The following is a 19,046-nucleotide window of genomic DNA, read 5'->3' as shown; positions in this document are numbered from 1 at the left end:
AGATTTTATTTTTAAAAAGCTAATAAACCCTCCTGTTTAAAGTGAAGCTTTATTAAGTTGGAGAATACATCTATCATAGCCGCTTTTTCTGTGATCTGACTCATAAAAATATAAACTTTATGTTTTACGTTGAAAGAATTTGACTCATTTGACAGGACCTAAAAATTCTTGGTTCTTCTGAGTTGCGTTCATAACTAAAGGTCATTCCTTAATCTCATTTTATGTTTTTGGTGGTTGTCTTGTTTTGAATATGACTAGTTACATTAAGACCAAAGATGTCCTTTGTAAATTATTACAATTTAACAACACCTTATGGACAAGCGTTTCAAGAGGATGAATTGCAGATTGAATTAAGGTATGAAATTGTGGCCTGTTGGTTAGTCAGAATATTCTAACGTATGTCACCCATCCTATTGCTACTTTCTCTTCTCTCCCACAGTTCTCTACTTCCAGTATGGCTCTGATTAGTTTAAGGTATTGTTTTTCAAAAGAAATATAATTTTTTGTTCCTATTACAAAAATAAAACATCAATACACAAAACTTGGAAAACACTAAAAAAAAAAATTCGAATCATCCATAAGCCTAATTATAAATACTGTTGGCGGTGCTAGTAGTAAAGAACCCACCTGGCAATGCAGGAGATGTCTGGGATGTGGGTTCATAGCTAGGTCAGGAAGATCCCATGGAAGAAGGCATGGTAACCCACTCTGGTTCTCTTACATGGAGAATCCTATGGGCAGAGAAGCCTGGCGGGCCCACAGGTTGCAAAGAGTTGGACGCAACTGAAGCAACCTAGCATGAACACATAATGTCCCCTGGTTCCTCCATTTTCTGGGAATTGCTCGTCAACTTTGTAGATTTAGTTTGATATTTTAGAATTTTATATAAATTAATAATACAGCATATATTCTGGTTTCGTCTAGCTTCTATCACTCAGTATAATTGAGATTTTTCCATGTTAGTCTGTTCCTTTTTATTGCCAAGTAGTATTCCATTATATGAAATAATTACTTTACAATTTGTTTATCCATTCATCTGTTGATGGATATCATATCATTGTCACCTTTCTGAGGCTCTTAAAATAAAGCTGCTATGAACATTTATGCTGGGAAAGATTGAAGGCAGGAGGAGAAGGGGATGACAGAGGACACGATGGCTGGATGGCATCACCAGCTCAATGGACGTGAGTTTGAGTGAGCTCCAGGAGATGGTGAAGGACAGGGAAGCCTGGCGTGCTGCATTCCATGGGGTCGCAAAGAGTCGGACAGGACTGAGCGACTGAGCAACAACAACTCTGTGTGAACATCATGTTTTCTTTTTCATTGCGCAAATACCTGGGAGTGAAATTCTAACTGGAGGCTGGAAGTCTGAGGTCAGGGTGCCAGTATGGTCAGGTTCTATCAGGACCCCTCCTACTGACTTCGTGACATAGCAGAGAGAGTGGAGATACAGAGAAGGCTCTTAAACATCTGTTTTTAGAAGAAGACTAATCGCATTTATGAGGGCTCCACCTTCATGACCAAATGGCCTGCTAAAGTCCCCACCTCTAATACTGTCACACTGGCAGTTAGTTCAGTTCAGATCAGTCACTCAGTCGTGTCTGACTCTGCGACCCCATCGACTGCAGCATGCCAGGCCTCCCTGTCCATCACCAACTCCCGGAGCTTACTCAAACTCATGTCCATTGAGTCAGTGATGCCATCCAACCATCTCATCCTCTGCCATTCCCTTCTTCTGCCCTCAATCTTTCCCAGCATCAGGGTCTTTTCAGATGAGTCAGTTCTTCGCATCAGGTGGCCAAAGTATTGGAGTTTCAGCGTCAGCATCAGTCCTTCCCATGAATATTCAGGACTGATTTCCTTTAGGATGGACTGGTTGGATCTCCTTGCAGTCCAAGGGACTCTCAAGGGTCTGCTCCAACACCACAGTTCAAAAGCATCAATTCTTCAGTGCTCAGCTTTCTTTATAGTCTAACTCACATCCATACACTACTGGGAAAACCATAGCCTTGACTAGATGGACCTTTATTAGCAAAGTAATGTCTCTGCTTTTTAATAAGCTGTCTAGGCTGGTCATAGCTTTTCTTCCAAGGAGCAAGCAAACGTCTTTTAGTTTCGTGGTTGCAGTCACCATCGGCAGTGATTTTGGAGACCCCCAAAATAAAGTCTGTCACTCTTTCCATTGTTTCCCCATTTATTTGCCGTGAAGTGATGGAACCAGATGCCATGATCTTCGGCTTTTTAATGTTGAGTTTTAAGCCAACTCTCCTCTTTCACTTTCATCAAGAGGCTCTTTAGTTCCTCTTTGCTTTCCGCCGTAATGGTCATATCCTCTGTGTATGTGATGTTATTGATATTTTTCCTGGCAATCTTGATTCCAGCTTGTGCTTCATCCAGCCCGGAATTTCGCATGATGTACTCTGTTTATAAGTTAAATAAGCAAGGTGACAATATACAGCTTTTACGTACTCCTTTCCCGATTTGGAACCAGTCTGTTTTTCCATGTCCAGTTCTAACTGTTGCTTCTTGACCTTCATACAGATTTCTCAGGAGGCAGGTAAGGTGGCCTGGTATTCCTGTCTCTTTAAGAATTTTCCACAGTTTGTTGTGATCCACACAGACAAAGGCTTTGGTGTAGTCAATGAAGCAGAAGTAGATGTTTTTCTGGAACTCTCTTGCTTTTTTGATGATTCAGCGGATGTTAGTAATTTGATCTCTGGTTCCTCTGCCTTTTCTAATTCCAGCTTGAACATCTGGAAGTTCACCGTTCGTGTACTGTTAAGACTGGCTTGGAGAATTTTGAGCATTACTTTGCTAGCATGTGAGATGAGTGCAATTGTGTGGTAGTTTGAACATTCTTTGGCATTGCCTTTCTTAGGGACTGGAGTGAAAACTGACCTTTTCCAGTCCTGTGGCCACTGCTGAATTTTCTAAATTTGCTGGTATATTGAGTGCAGCACTTTCACAGCATCATCTTTTAGGATTTGAAATACCTCAACTGGAATTCCATCACCTCTACTAGCTTTGTTCATAGTGATGCTTCCTAAGGCCCACCTGACTTCACATTCCAGGATGTCTGGCTCTAGGTGGGTGATCACACCATTGTGGTTATCTGGGTCATGAAGATCTTTTTTGTATAGCTCTTCTGTGTATTCTTGCCATCTCTTCTTAATATCTTCTGCTTCTGTTAGGTCCATACCATTTCTGTCCTTTATTGAGCCTCTCTTTGCATGAAATATTCCCTTGGTATCCCTAATTTTCTTGAAGAGATCTCTAGTCCCTCCCATTCTCTTGTTTTCCTCTATTTCTTTGCACTGATCACTGAGGAACGCTTTCTTATCTCTCCTTACTGTTCTTTGTAACTCCCCATTCAAATGGGTATATCATTGCTTTTCTTCTTTGCCTTTAGCTTCTCTTCTCTTCTCAGCTATTTGTAAGCCATTTATCAGACAGTCATTTTGCCTGTTTGCATTTCTTTTTCTTGGGGATAGTCTTAATCACTGCCTCCTGTACAGTGTCACAGACCTCTGTCCATAGTTCTTCAGGCACTCTGTCTATCAGATCTAAACCCTTGAATCTGTTTGTCACTTCGCTGTATAATCATAAGGGATTTGATTTAGGTCATACCTGAATGGTCTAGTGGTTTTCCATACTTTCTTCAATTCAGGTTTGAGTTTGGCAATAAGGAGTTGGTGATCTGAGCCCCAGTCAGCTCCTGGTCTTGTTTTTGCTGATTGTGTAGAGCTTCTTCGTCTTTGGTTGCAAAGAATATAATCAGACTGGTTTCGGTGTTGACCATCTGGTGATGTCCATGTGCAGAGTGATCTCTTGTGCTGTTGGAAAAGAATATTTGCCATGACCAGTGCGTTCTCTTGGCAAGCTCTGTTGGCCTTTGCCCTGCTTCATTTTGTACTCCAAGGCCAAATTTCCCTGTTAAGATTTCATAACTGGCAGTTAAGATTTCAACATACGAATTTCGGAGGCACACACATATTCAGTCCATAACTGTGGTGGATTTTATCAATAGGTCTTTGTCAGATTTTGGTATTCGGGTAACGCTAGTCTCATGGAATGAGTTGGGAAGTGTTTCCTCCTCTTCCTGTGTGTCTGTATGCCAATACAAGAAAATATGCACAATTAGTCTTACTCTAACACCTTTACACACAAATTTGTACAGCTTGAGGGACTTACCTAGCATTCCCATGGTTAAAATTTTGCCTCCGGTGCAGGGCGTCTACGTTTGATTCCTGGTCAGGGGGAGCTGAGAGCCCATGTGCCTCGTAAAGCAAAAAACCCAAAACATCCAAAAAAAAAAAGAAGAAATTCAATAGAAACTTTAAATATGGTCCACATAAACAAATCTTAAAGTACAGCTCAATACTTATTATATAGGTATATGCTCTGATTTATTTAATGTATATTGATATATTTTTCCAATTTTAAGAGAACTGAATCCCTTCTCTGTGCTCAGTGGTACACTGGACGGTATTACACTTCTCATTTAATTTGGGTTACAGCTATCTTTATTGGGTCATACCCATCAGCCCACGTTATAGATGAGTGGGTTATATGAACTGAGGCCTCTCTCTCTATGCCTTTGTTTCCTTTGATGCCTTAGAAGGATCTTATTGTATTTATCTTTGTGTTCTTGGTGGTAATATATAGAAGATCCTTCATAACTAACTTTGTGAATGATGTAGCTTGTAGGGTAAATAATGAAGACTTTGGTTCTAAACACGTTGTATTATGTATGTCCCTCGCCTCCCCTTTTTCGCCCTTGATGTCCATTATATCCTAGTACAGAGTGATACATGGTAGAAATGTCACAGTTTAGTAAATGAACATGCCCTTGGTTCTTCTGACTTCTCTCATTGTGAGGTGGTAATGCATGCAGGGGTGTGTGATAAGCCTGGGTTCAGATTCTTCCTGAGCAATATGAAATGCTTTGGGAAAGTAACTCACACAAGCTGCACTAGCTAGGTGGATTCCTTTCTTGTTTATTTTCGTCAGCGTGGGCTCTGTGAGTTCAGAAGGTAAATTTGAGTGTAAATGCAGAGGCTTATACATGACCCCCGAGTCCATACTATGCAGGCTGCTGTCCAGGACACACAGCAGGTGGAGGGCCGTGCGGGTGAGAACGGCCCTTTAATATCCTCTCACGCCTGGTTCTCCCTGGCTGAGGGGCTGGACAAGCTGCTTTCCCCATATTCCTTATGATCACTGTGCTCAGGAAGTGTTACTGCCTCCCTTTTGACAATCAGGAAATGTAGGCCCAGGAGATTCAGAATACCTGTCCAAGGATGCTGAGAAAGGACAGCATGAGAAAGCACCGCGAGCTCTGTGTGGCTTCAAAGGCTTCTTCTTTCCATTACAGTATGTTGACCCTTGGGATACTGAGTAACCGTCACCATTTGTGAAGGGTTTTATTAAAACTGAATTTGGACTCTGATATAATTTTCTGAAATTTTAATTTTAATCTTTACATATATGGCAAATTTGAGTCCTTGAAGGAAGGAAGTTAGGAACCAGACATTTTAATTTTACATAGATAAAGAAATCACAGAATATAGACTCAAGCTCTCTGGCATTACTCTGACTTCAGTTTATCATTCTGTGGACTCTTGAAAGGAGGCGTCCTGTGCTTGGAAACACTGGGCTCGGGAGTTTCTCTCATGTACCGGGCAGTGTTTATATTAGGTTATGGATGGCAGTTTGTTTTGCAGATGTTCGTAATGTATGATCTTATATCTTGTTTCTATTTCTGGAACACTTTCAAGTATGACTCATGAATTGTTGAGGCCATCCTAAAAATACAGCTAGTTTCAAGCATTAATGTAAAATACACCACAGGTACCACACAGCACTACCTAATGCATTCTCTCAGTAGTTTAATGTGACTTCCTGAAAAATTAAACGCTTTCTTTGACAAAATATGCTGTACTAAAATATGAATAAGTGAAAATGGGGTTTTTTTCTTTCGAGAAGTGAGTTCTCTGACAGCATAATGTTAACAACAAAATGAATTTGAAATTTTAATAAAAGAAGGTATCATTGGTATCACCAAAACCCAAGAAATGGAATTAGTGTCTGTAAAAGCAAGTCCACTGAAACTGGTGGAGCCTGATGAGGCTCATTTCTGTGATTGTGTGCACTGAATTTGGTGGAGCCTGATGAGGTTCATTTCTGTGATTGTGTGCACTGAATTTGGTAGAGCCTGGTGAGGTTCATTTCTGTGATTGTGTGCACTGGATTTGGTGGAGCCTGGTGAGGTTCATTTCTGTGATTGTGTGCACTGGATTTGGTGGAGCCTGGTGAGGCTCATTTCTGTGATTGTGTGCACTGAATTTGGTGGAGCCTGGTGAGGTTCATTTCTGTGATTGTGTGCACTGAATTTGGTGGAGCCTGGTGAGGCTCATTTCTGTGATTGTGTGCACTGAATTTGGTGGAGCCTGGTGAGGTTCATTTCTGTGACTGTGTGCACTGAATTTGGTGGAGGCTGGTGAGGCTCATTTCTGTGACTGTGTGCACTGAATTTGGTGGAGGCTGGTGAGGCTCATTTCTGTGACTGTGTGCACTGAATTTGGTGGAGCCTGTGAGGCTCATTTCTGTGACTGTGTGATTGTGTGCTTAGTTGTGTCCGACTGTTTGTGGCCCCGGGGGCTGTAGCCCACCAGGCTCCTCTGTCTAGGGGGTTTCCCAGGTAAGAACCCTGGAGTGAGTTGCCACTTCTTCCTTCAGGGAAGGAACTGGATGGAACTGGATGCCATGATCTTCCTTCTTCCTTCCTTCCCGACCCAGGGGTCAAAACTGAATCTCTTGCATCTCCTGCCCTGGCAGGCAGGTTCTTTTCTGCTGTACCACCTGGGCGAGGCTCATACTTGGAGGGGAAGTCTTGGTCCTGAAGACAGAGCCTGTGTCAAACAGATAGCTAGCGGAAGCTGCTGTGTGGCACGGGGAGCCCAGCTCGGTGCTCTGTGACGACCTGGAGGGTTGGGATGCGGGGCTGGGAGGGAGGCTCAGGAGGGAGGGGAGATATGTATACACAGTGTAAACACAGAGCAGATTCACTTCGCTGTATAGCAGAAACTAAGGCAACATTGTAAAGCAGTATACTCCATTAATAACGTTAAAAAAAAAAGATTTTGGAGGAGCAGTGGGACATAATGGCTGGAGTACAAGTTTGGACTCAAACAATGCAGGTCTAAATCTTGGTTTAGGCATTTATCAACTGTAGACAAGTAACGCCGCTGTAAGGACTTTGATTTTTCTTATCCATAAGATGAGAATAGGGAATATGTGATAAATACGTGCACTGCTACTACTGGGCCCTCTTTAAGTGCCTAATTGAACGCTCCCAGCCACCTTATAAGTAAGTTCACGTCTCAGATCCACTATACAGATGTGAAAGCAGCACAGAGAGTGTGAATGACTGATCGGAACCGCGCTGTGAACAGCGGGCTGGCGTTTACCAGTTTGGCTCTAGTCCTCATCCTCACGTGTGATAGTCTGCTGTCTCCTAGAGTTGTTGTGTGATCCGACTGAGAGTGTGAGAGATCATTCATGTTTTTCCCCAGCACAGGACAGGAATGCAATAAATTATGGCTGTCATTATTACTGTTATTGTCGTTGTTTTCAGTCGCTAAGTTGTGTCTGACACTTTGCGACCCCATGGACTGCAGCATGCCAGGTTCCCCGTCCTTAGCTATCTATCTCCTGGAGTTTGCTCAAATTCATGTCCACTGAGTTGGTGATGCTGTCTCACCATCTCATCCTCTGCTGTCCCCTTCTCCTCCTGCCTTCAATCTTTGTCAGCATCATGGTCTTTTCCAATGAGTTGCCTCTTCGCATCAGGTGGCCAAAGTATTGTAGCTTCAGAATCAGTCTTTCCAGTGAATATTCAGGGTTGGTTTTCTTTAATATTGACTGGCTTGATCTCCTTGCTGTCCAAGGGTCTCTCAAGAGTCTTCTCTAGCACCATAATTTGGAAGTATCAATTCCTTGGCGGTAGCCTTCTCTGTGGTCCAGCTCTGACATCTGTACATGACTACTAGAGAAATCATAACTTTGACTAATGGTCCTTTGTTGGCAAAGTGATTCTCTACTTTTTAAGATGCTGTCTAGATTGGTCATTGCTTTCCTTCCAAGAAGCAAGGATATTTTAATTTCATGGCTGCAGTCACCATCCACAGTGATTTTGGAGCCCAAGAAAAGAAAATCTGTCACTGCTAACACTTCTTCGTCTTCTATTTGCCATGAAGTGATGGAACTGGATGCCATGATCTTAGTTTTTTTAGTGTTGAGCTTCAAGCCAGTTTTTTCACTCTCTTCTTTCACCCTCATCAAGCAGCTCTTTACTATACTAAAGTAAGACAAAAGAAGGGAAAAGGTCTTTGTGACAGTATAGCACAGACCGCAAGGCCAGCCGGAGGGTTCAGAAGGTGCTGATTCATATGAAGAAACCTCTGTAGAGTTGAAATGTAAATGGCAGACATTTCCAGATGCTCTGGAACGCGTGGAGATGGGGCAGTACTGCTCCTGGTTGACAGCCAGTGTTGAGTGTTAAGGGCAGAGGAGGGGATGACTGAGAACTATCAGGTATGCCTCTGGCCAGTGACTCTTCTCAACACACAAGGATCATGCTAAGTGGAAGACACTCCCATGAACATACTCAGAGTGTGAAAGGGAAAGTGTCAGTCTCTCAGTCATGTTCGACTCTTTGTGGCCCCATGGACTGTAGCCCACCAGGGTTCTGTGTCCATGGAATTCTCCAGGCAAGAATACTGGAGTGGGTTGCCGTTTCCTTCTCCAGGGGATCTTCCCAACCCCGGGATCGAACCTGGGTCTCCTGCATTGCAGGCATATTCTTTGCCATCTGAGCCACCAGAAAGCCCTAAACCTACTCAAAGCGCTATACAATTCCTGGGATCCGGTTCTAAATACCCTCACCTCCGTGCCTTTCTCTTCCCACTTAAGAAGATATGTTGGTGTACACACTGCTCTGTTGCTATAACTGATTCTTCTTCAGTTTGCTAAGAAAAAGATAAATTATTCCTAAACTTCAGTACTTGTTGATACTGACAACTTACAGGGGGAGAAACCTCACACTGGATTAGGAAATGAAGCCTTCGATTAAACAAGAAAAAAAAGTCTTGAAAATAAATATGAGTTCCAAGATCATGGCATTGAAAATAGAGTGAAACGATATTGAGACTCTGTCATTAAGAATAGTTATAAAGAGTTATAAAAGGTGGGAGGAAGCTGAAGAGACCAACCTGGCTTTCCCTTACAGAACTTTGGAAATTTCATATTTTAAATAGACAAGTCCAGGTAATGCAAGGTCAGGCACATTGCCAAAGGTGAATACACAGAAGCAGCATAAAACCATAAGAACAGTGTGGAGAAGGCCTGAGGCCAGAGTAAACTGAGGTTTGGAAAAATGTAAAGAAAAACCGGAAAGTGTTTACGTTTTTAGTTACACTTTTAAGACCAAGAAAGGAAGGGTAGTAGATCTGCAGCACGGAGAACTCTGTGTCATTTTACTGAGAAATGAGAGCTTCTTAGCTCTTATTTTGTTTCTTCCTTACATAGCAGGCAGATGGACCTGTCTTGCAATAAGAAAGAGTAGACCATATATTATCATGATTTAAGCCTGTAGTAGGAAAGAACAGTAGTGTACATCTGACAGCTAAGAATAAGATGCAGGTGAATTGCTTCCTAGCATCGCAGAGCTCCTTGAGAGATTCTCAAAGGTGCGGGTCTTAGGGCAATGTTTTTCAATGTGTTTTCCATTGTTGCACACTTAAGGACGTTTTTCCCTGATTGTCTCTCCCCAGTTCTGTGAAATTTTAATATACAAGTATATTGTAATAATATCTATTAATGCAGAGCATCCCATAAAGGCTCTGATGCTGGGAGGGATTGGGGGCAGTAGGAGAAGGGGATGACAGGATGAGATGGCTGGATGGCATCACTGACTCGATGGACGTGAGTCTGAGTGAACTCCGGGAGCTGGTGATGGACAGGGAGGCCTGGCGTGCTGCGATTCATGGGGTTGCAAAGAGTCGGACATGACTGAGCAACTGAACTGAACTGAACTGAACTGGCTATGGTACTGGGTTGGCCAAAACACTGATTTGGGTTTTCCATAAGATGGTACGGAAACCTGAGTTAGCTTTTTGGCCAGCTTAATAATATCCACAGTTAAGAGCTGTTCTCATGTCCTCCAGGAGCCAAGTGTTGCCCCCATGCATGGTGTAGAGGCTTCACAGAGGATATGAGGGAAGCCAAGCACCTCCACTTGGGTGTTGAGTCTCCTGATTTTCACACCTTAGAAGCACTTGCTTTGTGGAAATTATAAATTGCTTTAGTGTGGCCTCAGTATGTGATACACCAAGCAGTCTGCCCAATACCTTTCCTTAATCTTCCCACCATGATTAAGAAAATCAGGAATTTATCTTTATTTTTTTCTTTTTAAAACTGTTTATTTATTTTTTAATATAAATTTATTTTAATTGGAAGTTAATTACTTTACAATATTGTATTGGTTTTGCCATACATTTTTTCTAATGATTAAATATTAACTTTTTGGGGGAGAGTAGGGGCAATCACCCTAGCAAGATTATGCTGTTGGTGGGAACCGTGGGGGGAAACACAGCTTTAGTCCTAGGCAAATGTTCTTAGTTTGATTTTTGAATTCTTTCATGACCTTCCTGGATGATTAAAGTTTAACGAGTATAGGAATATTCAACACATACAAAAGAGTATGTTTTTTATATGCATACACAGATGTTGGGCTGTGCTGAACTGCTCATTTGTATCCGACTCTTTGTGACCCCAGGGACTGTAGCCCGCTAGGCTTCTCTGTCCACAGGATTTCCTAGGCAAGAATACTGGAGTGGGTTGCCATTTCCTCCTCAGGGGATCTTCGTATCCCAAGGATCGAACCTGCGTCTCTTGTGCCTCCTGCACTGGCAGGCGCATTCTTTACTGCTGTGCCACCTGGGAAGCCCGTGCACTCATACACATACGTATACACACATACATATGTTGGTATATCTGTGTACATATCTGCATTGTGTGTGTCTATGTACAAAATGCAACATAATAGTAAAGCAAACACTGTACCCACATCTAATTTAAAACTAGAATATTATAATTATCTTTGAAGTTGTCTACAAGTATCTCTCTGATTTCTTTCCAGATATTCTGAATTTATCATTCTCTGGGATTTTTTTGCTTTTTCAAGCACTGTTTTATCACATATGCATGTGTTTGTAAAAAATTCAATTTACTAGTTTTTTGAGCTTTACCAAGGTGGTGGGGCTTCCACGGTGGCTCAGCGGTAAAGAACCCGCCTGCCCTGCACAAACTGCAGGAAGAGCAGGTTCAATCAGTGGGTCAGGAAGGTCCCCTGGAGGAGGACATTGCAACTCACTCCAGTATTCTTGCCTGAAGAATCCCATGAAAAGAGGAGCCTGACGGGCTCCAGTCCATAGGGTCGCAAACAGTTGGACATGACTGAAGCGATTTAGCATGAACTCATCAAGATAGTGATATTAATCACTAATACATGATTTAGTTTGTGACAGTTTTTTTCTCTTTTAAGAGTTAAACATGTTGTTGGAAGTAATGGGGGTTCATTCTGTTATTTTTTTGGTCATATAATATTCCTCTGTGTGCTTTTTATCCATCTCCTATCTTCAGTTTTACGTTGAGCCACGCTGCTATGAGAATTCTATATCATGTCTTGATGTGTAAGGGGAGAGTTTTTCTTGAATTCCTAGGAGAACAGAAGCTCAGTCACTGGGTGATATATAAGTGAGTAAATACAAATGAATTGTATTAATACAAACATTTAAAAAATGTTTAGTCAAAAAATGAGTGTGTTCATGGATGATTTAATAGTAGATTTAGGGACTTCCTTTGTAGCTCAGAAGGTAAGGAATCCATCTACAATGCAGGAGATCTGGGGTCGATTCCTGGGTCAGGAAGATCCACTAGAGAAGGGAATGGCAACCCACACCAGTATTCTTGCCTGGAGAATCCCATAGACAGAGGAGCCTGGTGAGCTGTAGTCCATGGGTCACAAAGAGTCAGACATAGCTGAGTGACTAACACTTTCACTTTTTACTAGGGCCTTCCCTACCAGCCCAGTGGTTAAGATTCAGCACTCCCAGTGCAGGGTGCACAGGTTGAGTCCCTGGTTGGGGAACTAAGATCCCCAAATGCCATGTGCCCCAAAACTGAATAAATAAATACATATATATGTAGTAGGCTTAGAATGGTGTTATACAGAGGAGTCTTCTATTCCCAGAAGAGTTGGTGTTGAATAGATGTGAATTTTAAAGGAGTAATCTAAATCTACATCAGACATCCTAACTGTGAAGTTTGAGAGACCTCACAATCCAGTGCCAACGTAAGTCATAGTTTAACGTTTTTTTCAAGGTTATGATACTCATAAGTTGTCTGAGATGATTTGGTCCTATCCCCTTTCAGAACAAAAGAGTTGGGCTATAACATTGTGACAAAGTAATGGCAGTAGTTGTTCATATCACACTTAAAAAACCCTTTTGTTCCTTTAGTAACACAGATACCTGTTCAAGCATTCTTCTAAGCTTCTTTTTTTGGCCTTACCACGTGGCTTGTGGGATCTTATTTTCCCGACTAGTGGTCTGAGCCAGGTCCATGGCAGTGAAAGCCCAAGCCTTAGCCACTGGACCCCCCCAGGGAATTCCCGCTTCTTATTAGCTTTTAAGTGTGGGATTATGTGACTCTTCGTGATGTAATAAACCCTTTTTTAACATTAGATAATGTTTTATTGTAAAACAGTGTGAAAATTCAGCAGATGTAGGTATGAACGTATATATGTGTATATATGTGCATATACATGTGCACACATGTACATTGTATTGGAGAAGGCAATGGCACCCCACTCCAGTACTCTTGCCTGGAAAATCCTATGGACGGAGGAGCCTGGTAGGCTGCAGTCCATGGGGTCGCTAAGAGTCAGATACGACTGAGCAACTTCACTTTCACCTTTCACTTGAATGCGTTGGAGAAGGACATGGCAACCCACTCCAGTGTTCTTGCCTGGAGAATCCCAGGGACGGGGGAGCCTGGTGGGCTGCCGTCTATGGGGTCGCACAGAGTAGGACACGACTGAAGCGGCTTAGTAGTAGCAGCAGTACATTGTATACACATTTTTAACTTAATATACTGTCTGCATTGGTTGCTTGGAGGTTTATGTTCTATCTAGTAGTCTGATTTGCATTTTATTTTGCCTTTTTTTCTTTAAAGTCTCAGACTCTCTGGCTCAATCAGTAATTCAACATCTAAGATGGATAATGCAGAAGGATCTTTTGGGGCAAGACGTCTTTCTAATAGGACCTCCTGGGCCTCTTCGACGCTCTATTGCTATGCAGTACCTGGTAAGCAATGAATTCTTGTGGATTCCTGAGGGTCTTAACCTTGATAAACTGTTTTGTGAAATAAATTAAGAATTTACAGAAATCTCAGGTTTAGTCCTTCCTTTAAAAATGTTGACATAGAGGGGTGATTTGTTTATAAAGCATTTGGAATAAATTATTTGGGAAGTCAATGTACGTTTGCCTTTCATAGCTTTAGCAAATGTTTGTTCCAAGTAGAAAACCCTCCACTTCTAGTAGGAAAGAGATCCATCTAAATTCAAGTAATGAGTCGTTGCAAACAGTATCAGCAACTCTGAGATTAGAAAACACAGTGTAGTTTTATTCTCAAGAAACATTCTTTTATCTTTAGTCCACGTTTTGAAAAGCCCAATAATTCTTCTGACTTTTGATGTTATATGGTCTCTAAAGGGAGCCTAAGGATTACAGAATCTCTCTTATGTGTTATGTGCACTCTTTTTGTTTCTTTAAATAGATGAGAAAACAAGTTCACAGAGATTAGATAACTCACTCAGGCTTTATCCAGCAAGGCAATGATGGAGCTAGACTTCAGATCTCATATTGCTCTTCCTTTCTGATATGATATCCTCTGAAATGTTTGCAGTTCTCTGAGTTGAGTTGAAATATTCAAATCTCAACTGAAAAAAAAATTTGCAAGACTTTTTTGTATTACTTTGTCAGCATTAATAGGCATTGCTGTAATGATTGAAAGATGAACCCTCTCAGGTGAAGTTGGTCTGTTCCAAAGATAATTTTTAGGATGAAGAGAAAAACCTTACTTAAAGGTTCCTTTTGTTATTTGATACTAAATCATCAATTTCTAATTTATTGAAATATGCTTCTTATTTTAGTGGTGAGTTTATCTTGGTACTTTCAGAATTATGTAGGGCTGTAACAATGAAAATACCATGAACAGAACCTAACTCTGTTTAGCCCATAAATTTCATATCCCTGTTTGTTCCCTAGAATCAGTCTGTGAGGTACAGTGTGCCACTGTATTATTATCCTCACTTTATTAATACACAGTGCAAAAGTGTAGTTGACTAAGAATGCGGAGTCAGCCACTGAGATTCCCAGGTCTAGAACCTCTTTAGTTTTAAATTGTGCATGCTACCTGACTCATTTCAAAGGCAACAATATCTCACTTTGATTTTGTTTCTGAGAAGTCTTTGAAGCTTGTTAGAAATGTGGAGTAGCCAGGCTAGGAGAGTATAGGAATCCTGTTGGCTGAAAAACGCAATTCAAGTTTATAAGTATAAACCTTGTATCTTGAAAAAACAACCACCACCAAACTTTGAATTGTCAGAGCTGAGACAGCTTCAGGACTTGAAAATACATGTAAGAAAACTTGCCAGCCTAAGCTGCCTTGCACATTCTGTAGTGGGTGCTATTGCCAGTGTATTTAAAGTCTCCTTGTGTAGCAGCAGCCAGCGCGTTGCTGTTGCTCAGTCGCTCAGTTGTGTCCAAGTCTGCAGCCCCATGGACTGCAGCACGCCAGGCTTCCTTGTCCTTTACCATCTCCTGGAGCTCGCTCAAACTCATGTGCAAAAGTCAGTGATGCCATCCAACCATCTCATCCTCTGTCGTCCCCTTCTCCTGCCTTCGATCTTTTCCCAGCATCGGGTCTTTTCTAAAGCCTTTGACTGTGTGGATCACAAAAAACTGGAAAATTCTTGAAGAGATGGGGTTACCAGATCACCATACCTGTCTCCTGTGAAACCTGGATGCAGGTCAAGAAGCAGCAGGTGGAACCAGATATGGAACAATGGATTGGTTCAATAGCCAGTGTAGATGACATCTCTAAAGGCAGAAATTTGGGGGCAAGCCTGTTGAATCAATGAGAAATTAAACAGAAATAACTGAATACTTGTGTTTGTTTCATATTTCACTCATATAATAGGAGTTTTGTAGACAGTTTAAAATAACAGACCTCTGCTGCTGTCCCCATCTGCTGCCCCAGGTGCTGTTTGTGAGCTTGTTGGTGCCACTTCTGTGGAGCAACAGCTGAGGAGACCTTGGTCTTGTCTTGGTTGATGAAAAGTCCCAGGAAACTGTCAGGACCGAGGATAACAACCTCTGTGTGACAGTTCAGGGTGCTACTGTGATACAGTTTAATAGGAAGAGGCATACAGCATTTGGTCAACCACTGTGAGTGTCAGGGATTTCCAGTGAGGGAGATCACAGTCAGTCGTCAGTGAAACAAGACAGGAAGGCGCTGCAAGATGTTCCAGGAGCCAGGAGAGCCTGCTGCTTTACTCCAGAATTGTGCTCTCACAGGCGGTTCATTTAGAGAAACATCGTTTGGTATCAGCACATCTTTACCACTTTGGTGTACATTTTCTCTTTTTAAAACTTTCCCCTCCTTTCCACATATTCCAAAAGTTATGGGTGCACGGGAACAGGCACATTTTAAAAGAATAAGTGACAATAATAATGTATTTTTATCAACATCACTTGCACATAAGGTCAATTAAAAAAAAATCCCCTTTCACCATTAATGGCATACTGATTCAACTTTTTTCTTTGTACTCCTCCAGTAAATTAATTTGTTCTTCCTGTTTAATAAAAACATATTATATGCCTTATTGGATTGGAGAATGTCATTGTTTTAAATTCAACGTTGTAAAACCAAGGATAATGTTAAGAACCTTATACACCTTGTTACATACAAGGAAAAAGGAATTTAGGGATAGGTTAATTATTCTAAGAGAAACGGATTCTGGGTGGTTTCTTCTTCAAACCAAGTGGTTTTTTTCTATGTAAAATAATAACCTCCATTCCCCCTTCCTCCTTTTCATCTTTCCTCTCCTTTTCCCTTCCTAATTAGTTCTATATTGTCTCTTTTTTTGTTGAACCAGTTATTGATATTTACCTTATTTTCACACTTGTTAAATGCTTAACGTATACATGGTAGGTAATCATTGGTTTATAGAGTAAATCAATTTAAAGCACCCTTAACAAAAGATGAACACTATTTACAGAGATGACTGTCATTTATGTGAAAATCAAGTTAATAGCCAAGTTATTACTCTTGATATTTGAAAAGAACTCTACAGGAGATATTAAGATTTATAAGATCACATTTTGATTATTATTGCCTAAGTAGTAAGTAATTAAGCTATAGATTATTGAGTACAGTAAAAGTTCTGAGAAGAGATACATATTTTGATTAATGTTAATTTGTTACATTTTTCTTAAAGCTGAGGCTCACAAGGCTTTCACCTAGAATTACATTTATTAATAAAATGCTCTTCTGTAGAGTGACATTGTCAGAATACCTGCCCCCAAAGCATATGTTGGGAATTTGATTTTATCTTAGAAACTTGATTTTATCTTGGGACCATTTCATTCTCTTCAGGAGCTGACCAAAAGGGAGGTTGAATACATTGCCTTGTCAAGAGACACCACTGAAACTGACCTCAAACAGCGGCGAGAGATCCGTGCAGGCACGGCTTTTTACATCGATCAGGCAAGTGCTTATCACACTCCAACATGTGACTATTTACTCCCAGTCTTTAAGAAATTGATTTTTAAAGTAGAAAAAGAGTAGCTCACGTACTAGCGAAAACCAGGTGGACCATGCCCTCTAGACAGATTTAATTTAGGTTTTTGGTTTCCCTCTTCTTGGAAATGCCTTGTTAGTTTACTACAAAATAAGAAACCATAGTTGAAACAAGTGGTTCTAAAATGTTAACTAAAGATTCATATGTTGATTTCTTAATTTCCGGTTGCTTCCTATTAACTGCCTATAAGAATTTGAGTTAAAAAAAAAAAAAACGAGTTGAGATTTCAATATAGCAAATTCTCTAGCACATTTACTAAAATGTTCTCAATCTAAAGGTGAAGTACATACAGGTATATTGAGCATAGTAAAGTTAGATTCATAATTCCAGGAACTACAGCTTTTTGAAGAGAGTTCTTAGATGCAGGTTATCAATTAAAATAATGTTTTTTGAATATTATATTGAAGCTTGTGAGTGTATGCATACTCAGTCATGTCAGACTCCTTGCGACCCCATCGACTGAAGCTGGTCAGGCTCATCTGTCCATGAAATTTTCCAGGCAAGAACTGAAATGGTTTGCCATTTCCTTCTCCCAGGGATCTTCATAATCCAGGGATCAAATCCATGTCTCCTGTGTCTGCTACACTGACAGGCAGATTCTTAACCACTGAACAGGCTCTTTACCACTGAGCCCCTGGAAACCCCTATAATAAAGCTTGTATATTTCTTCAAATACTTTACTTAAAATATTGAACATTGTTAGGAATGCCTGAGAAAAAAGGGCACAGACTTCAAGCATTTCATAGAGAAAAGATTCAGACATTCAATAAATTCATGACAAGGTGCTTGAACTTCTTGTTTATAAAAATGAACATTAAAACAGTAGTGAACTGCTGTTTTTCTTTCACCTCTCAGAATTTGCTAATGTTCATTGTTGATGAGGAAGAAGGGATGAGGAATCAGCATTGCTGTTAATGGGGCCATGGATTGATGTAATTATAAAGGAAAATTTGGTGATTATCTATCAAAAGAAAAAAATTAAACACACTTGTATCCAACAGTAATATTTCTAGCAATTTTTCTTTCCAATATTATTCACACAAAACATGAAAACATATATCAGTTCAGTTCTGTCACTCAGTCATGTCCGACTCTTCGCGACCCCATGAACCGCAGTACGCCAGGCCTCCCTGTCCATCACCAACTCCCGGAGTCCACCCAAACCCATGTCCATTGTGTCAGTGATGCCATCCAGCCATCTCATTCTCTGTCATCCCCTTCTCCTCCTGCCCTCAATCTTCCCCAGCATCAGGGTCTTTTCAAATGAGTCAGCTCTCCGCATCAGGTGGCCAAAGTATTGGAGTTTCAGCTTCAACATCAGTTCCTCCAATGAACACCCAGGACTGATGTCCTTTAGGATGGACTGGTTGGATCTCCTTGCAGTCCAAGGGACTCTCAAGAGTCTTCTCCAACACCACAGTTCAAAAGCATCATTTCTTCGGCACTCAGCTTTCTTTATAGTCCAACTCTCACATCCATACATGACTAGTGGAAAACCCATAGCCTTGACTAGATGGACCTTTGTTGGCAAAGTAGTGTCTCTGCTTTTTAATATGCTGTCTAGGTTGGTCATAACTTTCCTTCCGAGGAGCAAGCGTCTTTTAATTTCATGGCTACAATCACCATCCGCAGTGATTCTGGAGCCCAGAAAAATAAAGTCAGCCACGGTTTCCACTGTTTCCCCATCTATTTGTCATGAAGTGATGGGACCAGATGCCATGATCTTAGTTTTCTGAATGTTCAACTTTAAGCCAACTTTTTCACTCTCCTCTTTCACTTTCATCAAGAGGCTCTTTAGTTCTTCTTCACTTTCTGCTATAAGGGTGGTGTTATCTGCATATCTGAGGTTATTGATATTTCTCCTGGCAATCTTGATTCCAGCTTGTGCTTCCTCCAGCCCAGTGTTTCTCATGATGTACTCTGCATATAAGTTAAATAACATATATAAACATATATACTAGGCTGTTTATTGTAGCATTGTTTGATAAATCACATAAAACTTTGTGAAAACTATAATGATGTATGTTTAAGAGACTAATTAAATGAATCATGGTAGCTA

General features: G+C 41.0%; 1 protein-coding gene across 1 annotated transcript in view; it reads left to right on the top strand.

Annotated features, from left to right (window-relative positions):
• VWA8 (von Willebrand factor A domain containing 8) overlaps positions 1-19,046 on the top strand; it is a 373,132-nt gene that overhangs the window by 27,471 nt on the left and 326,615 nt on the right. The window contains exons 3-4 of the mRNA XM_052649893.1: positions 13,297-13,427; positions 16,783-16,893. Of these exons, the coding sequence (XP_052505853.1) occupies positions 13,297-13,427; positions 16,783-16,893 (242 nt within the window). The remainder of the gene's footprint in view (positions 1-13,296; positions 13,428-16,782; positions 16,894-19,046) is intronic.

The sequence above is a fragment of the Budorcas taxicolor genome, chromosome 12 (genome assembly GCF_023091745.1).
Source record: "Budorcas taxicolor isolate Tak-1 chromosome 12, Takin1.1, whole genome shotgun sequence".
NCBI lineage: Eukaryota > Metazoa > Chordata > Mammalia > Artiodactyla > Bovidae > Budorcas > Budorcas taxicolor.
The sequence above is the reverse complement of the archived record's forward strand: the minus strand, read 5'-3'. Positions and strand labels throughout refer to the sequence as shown.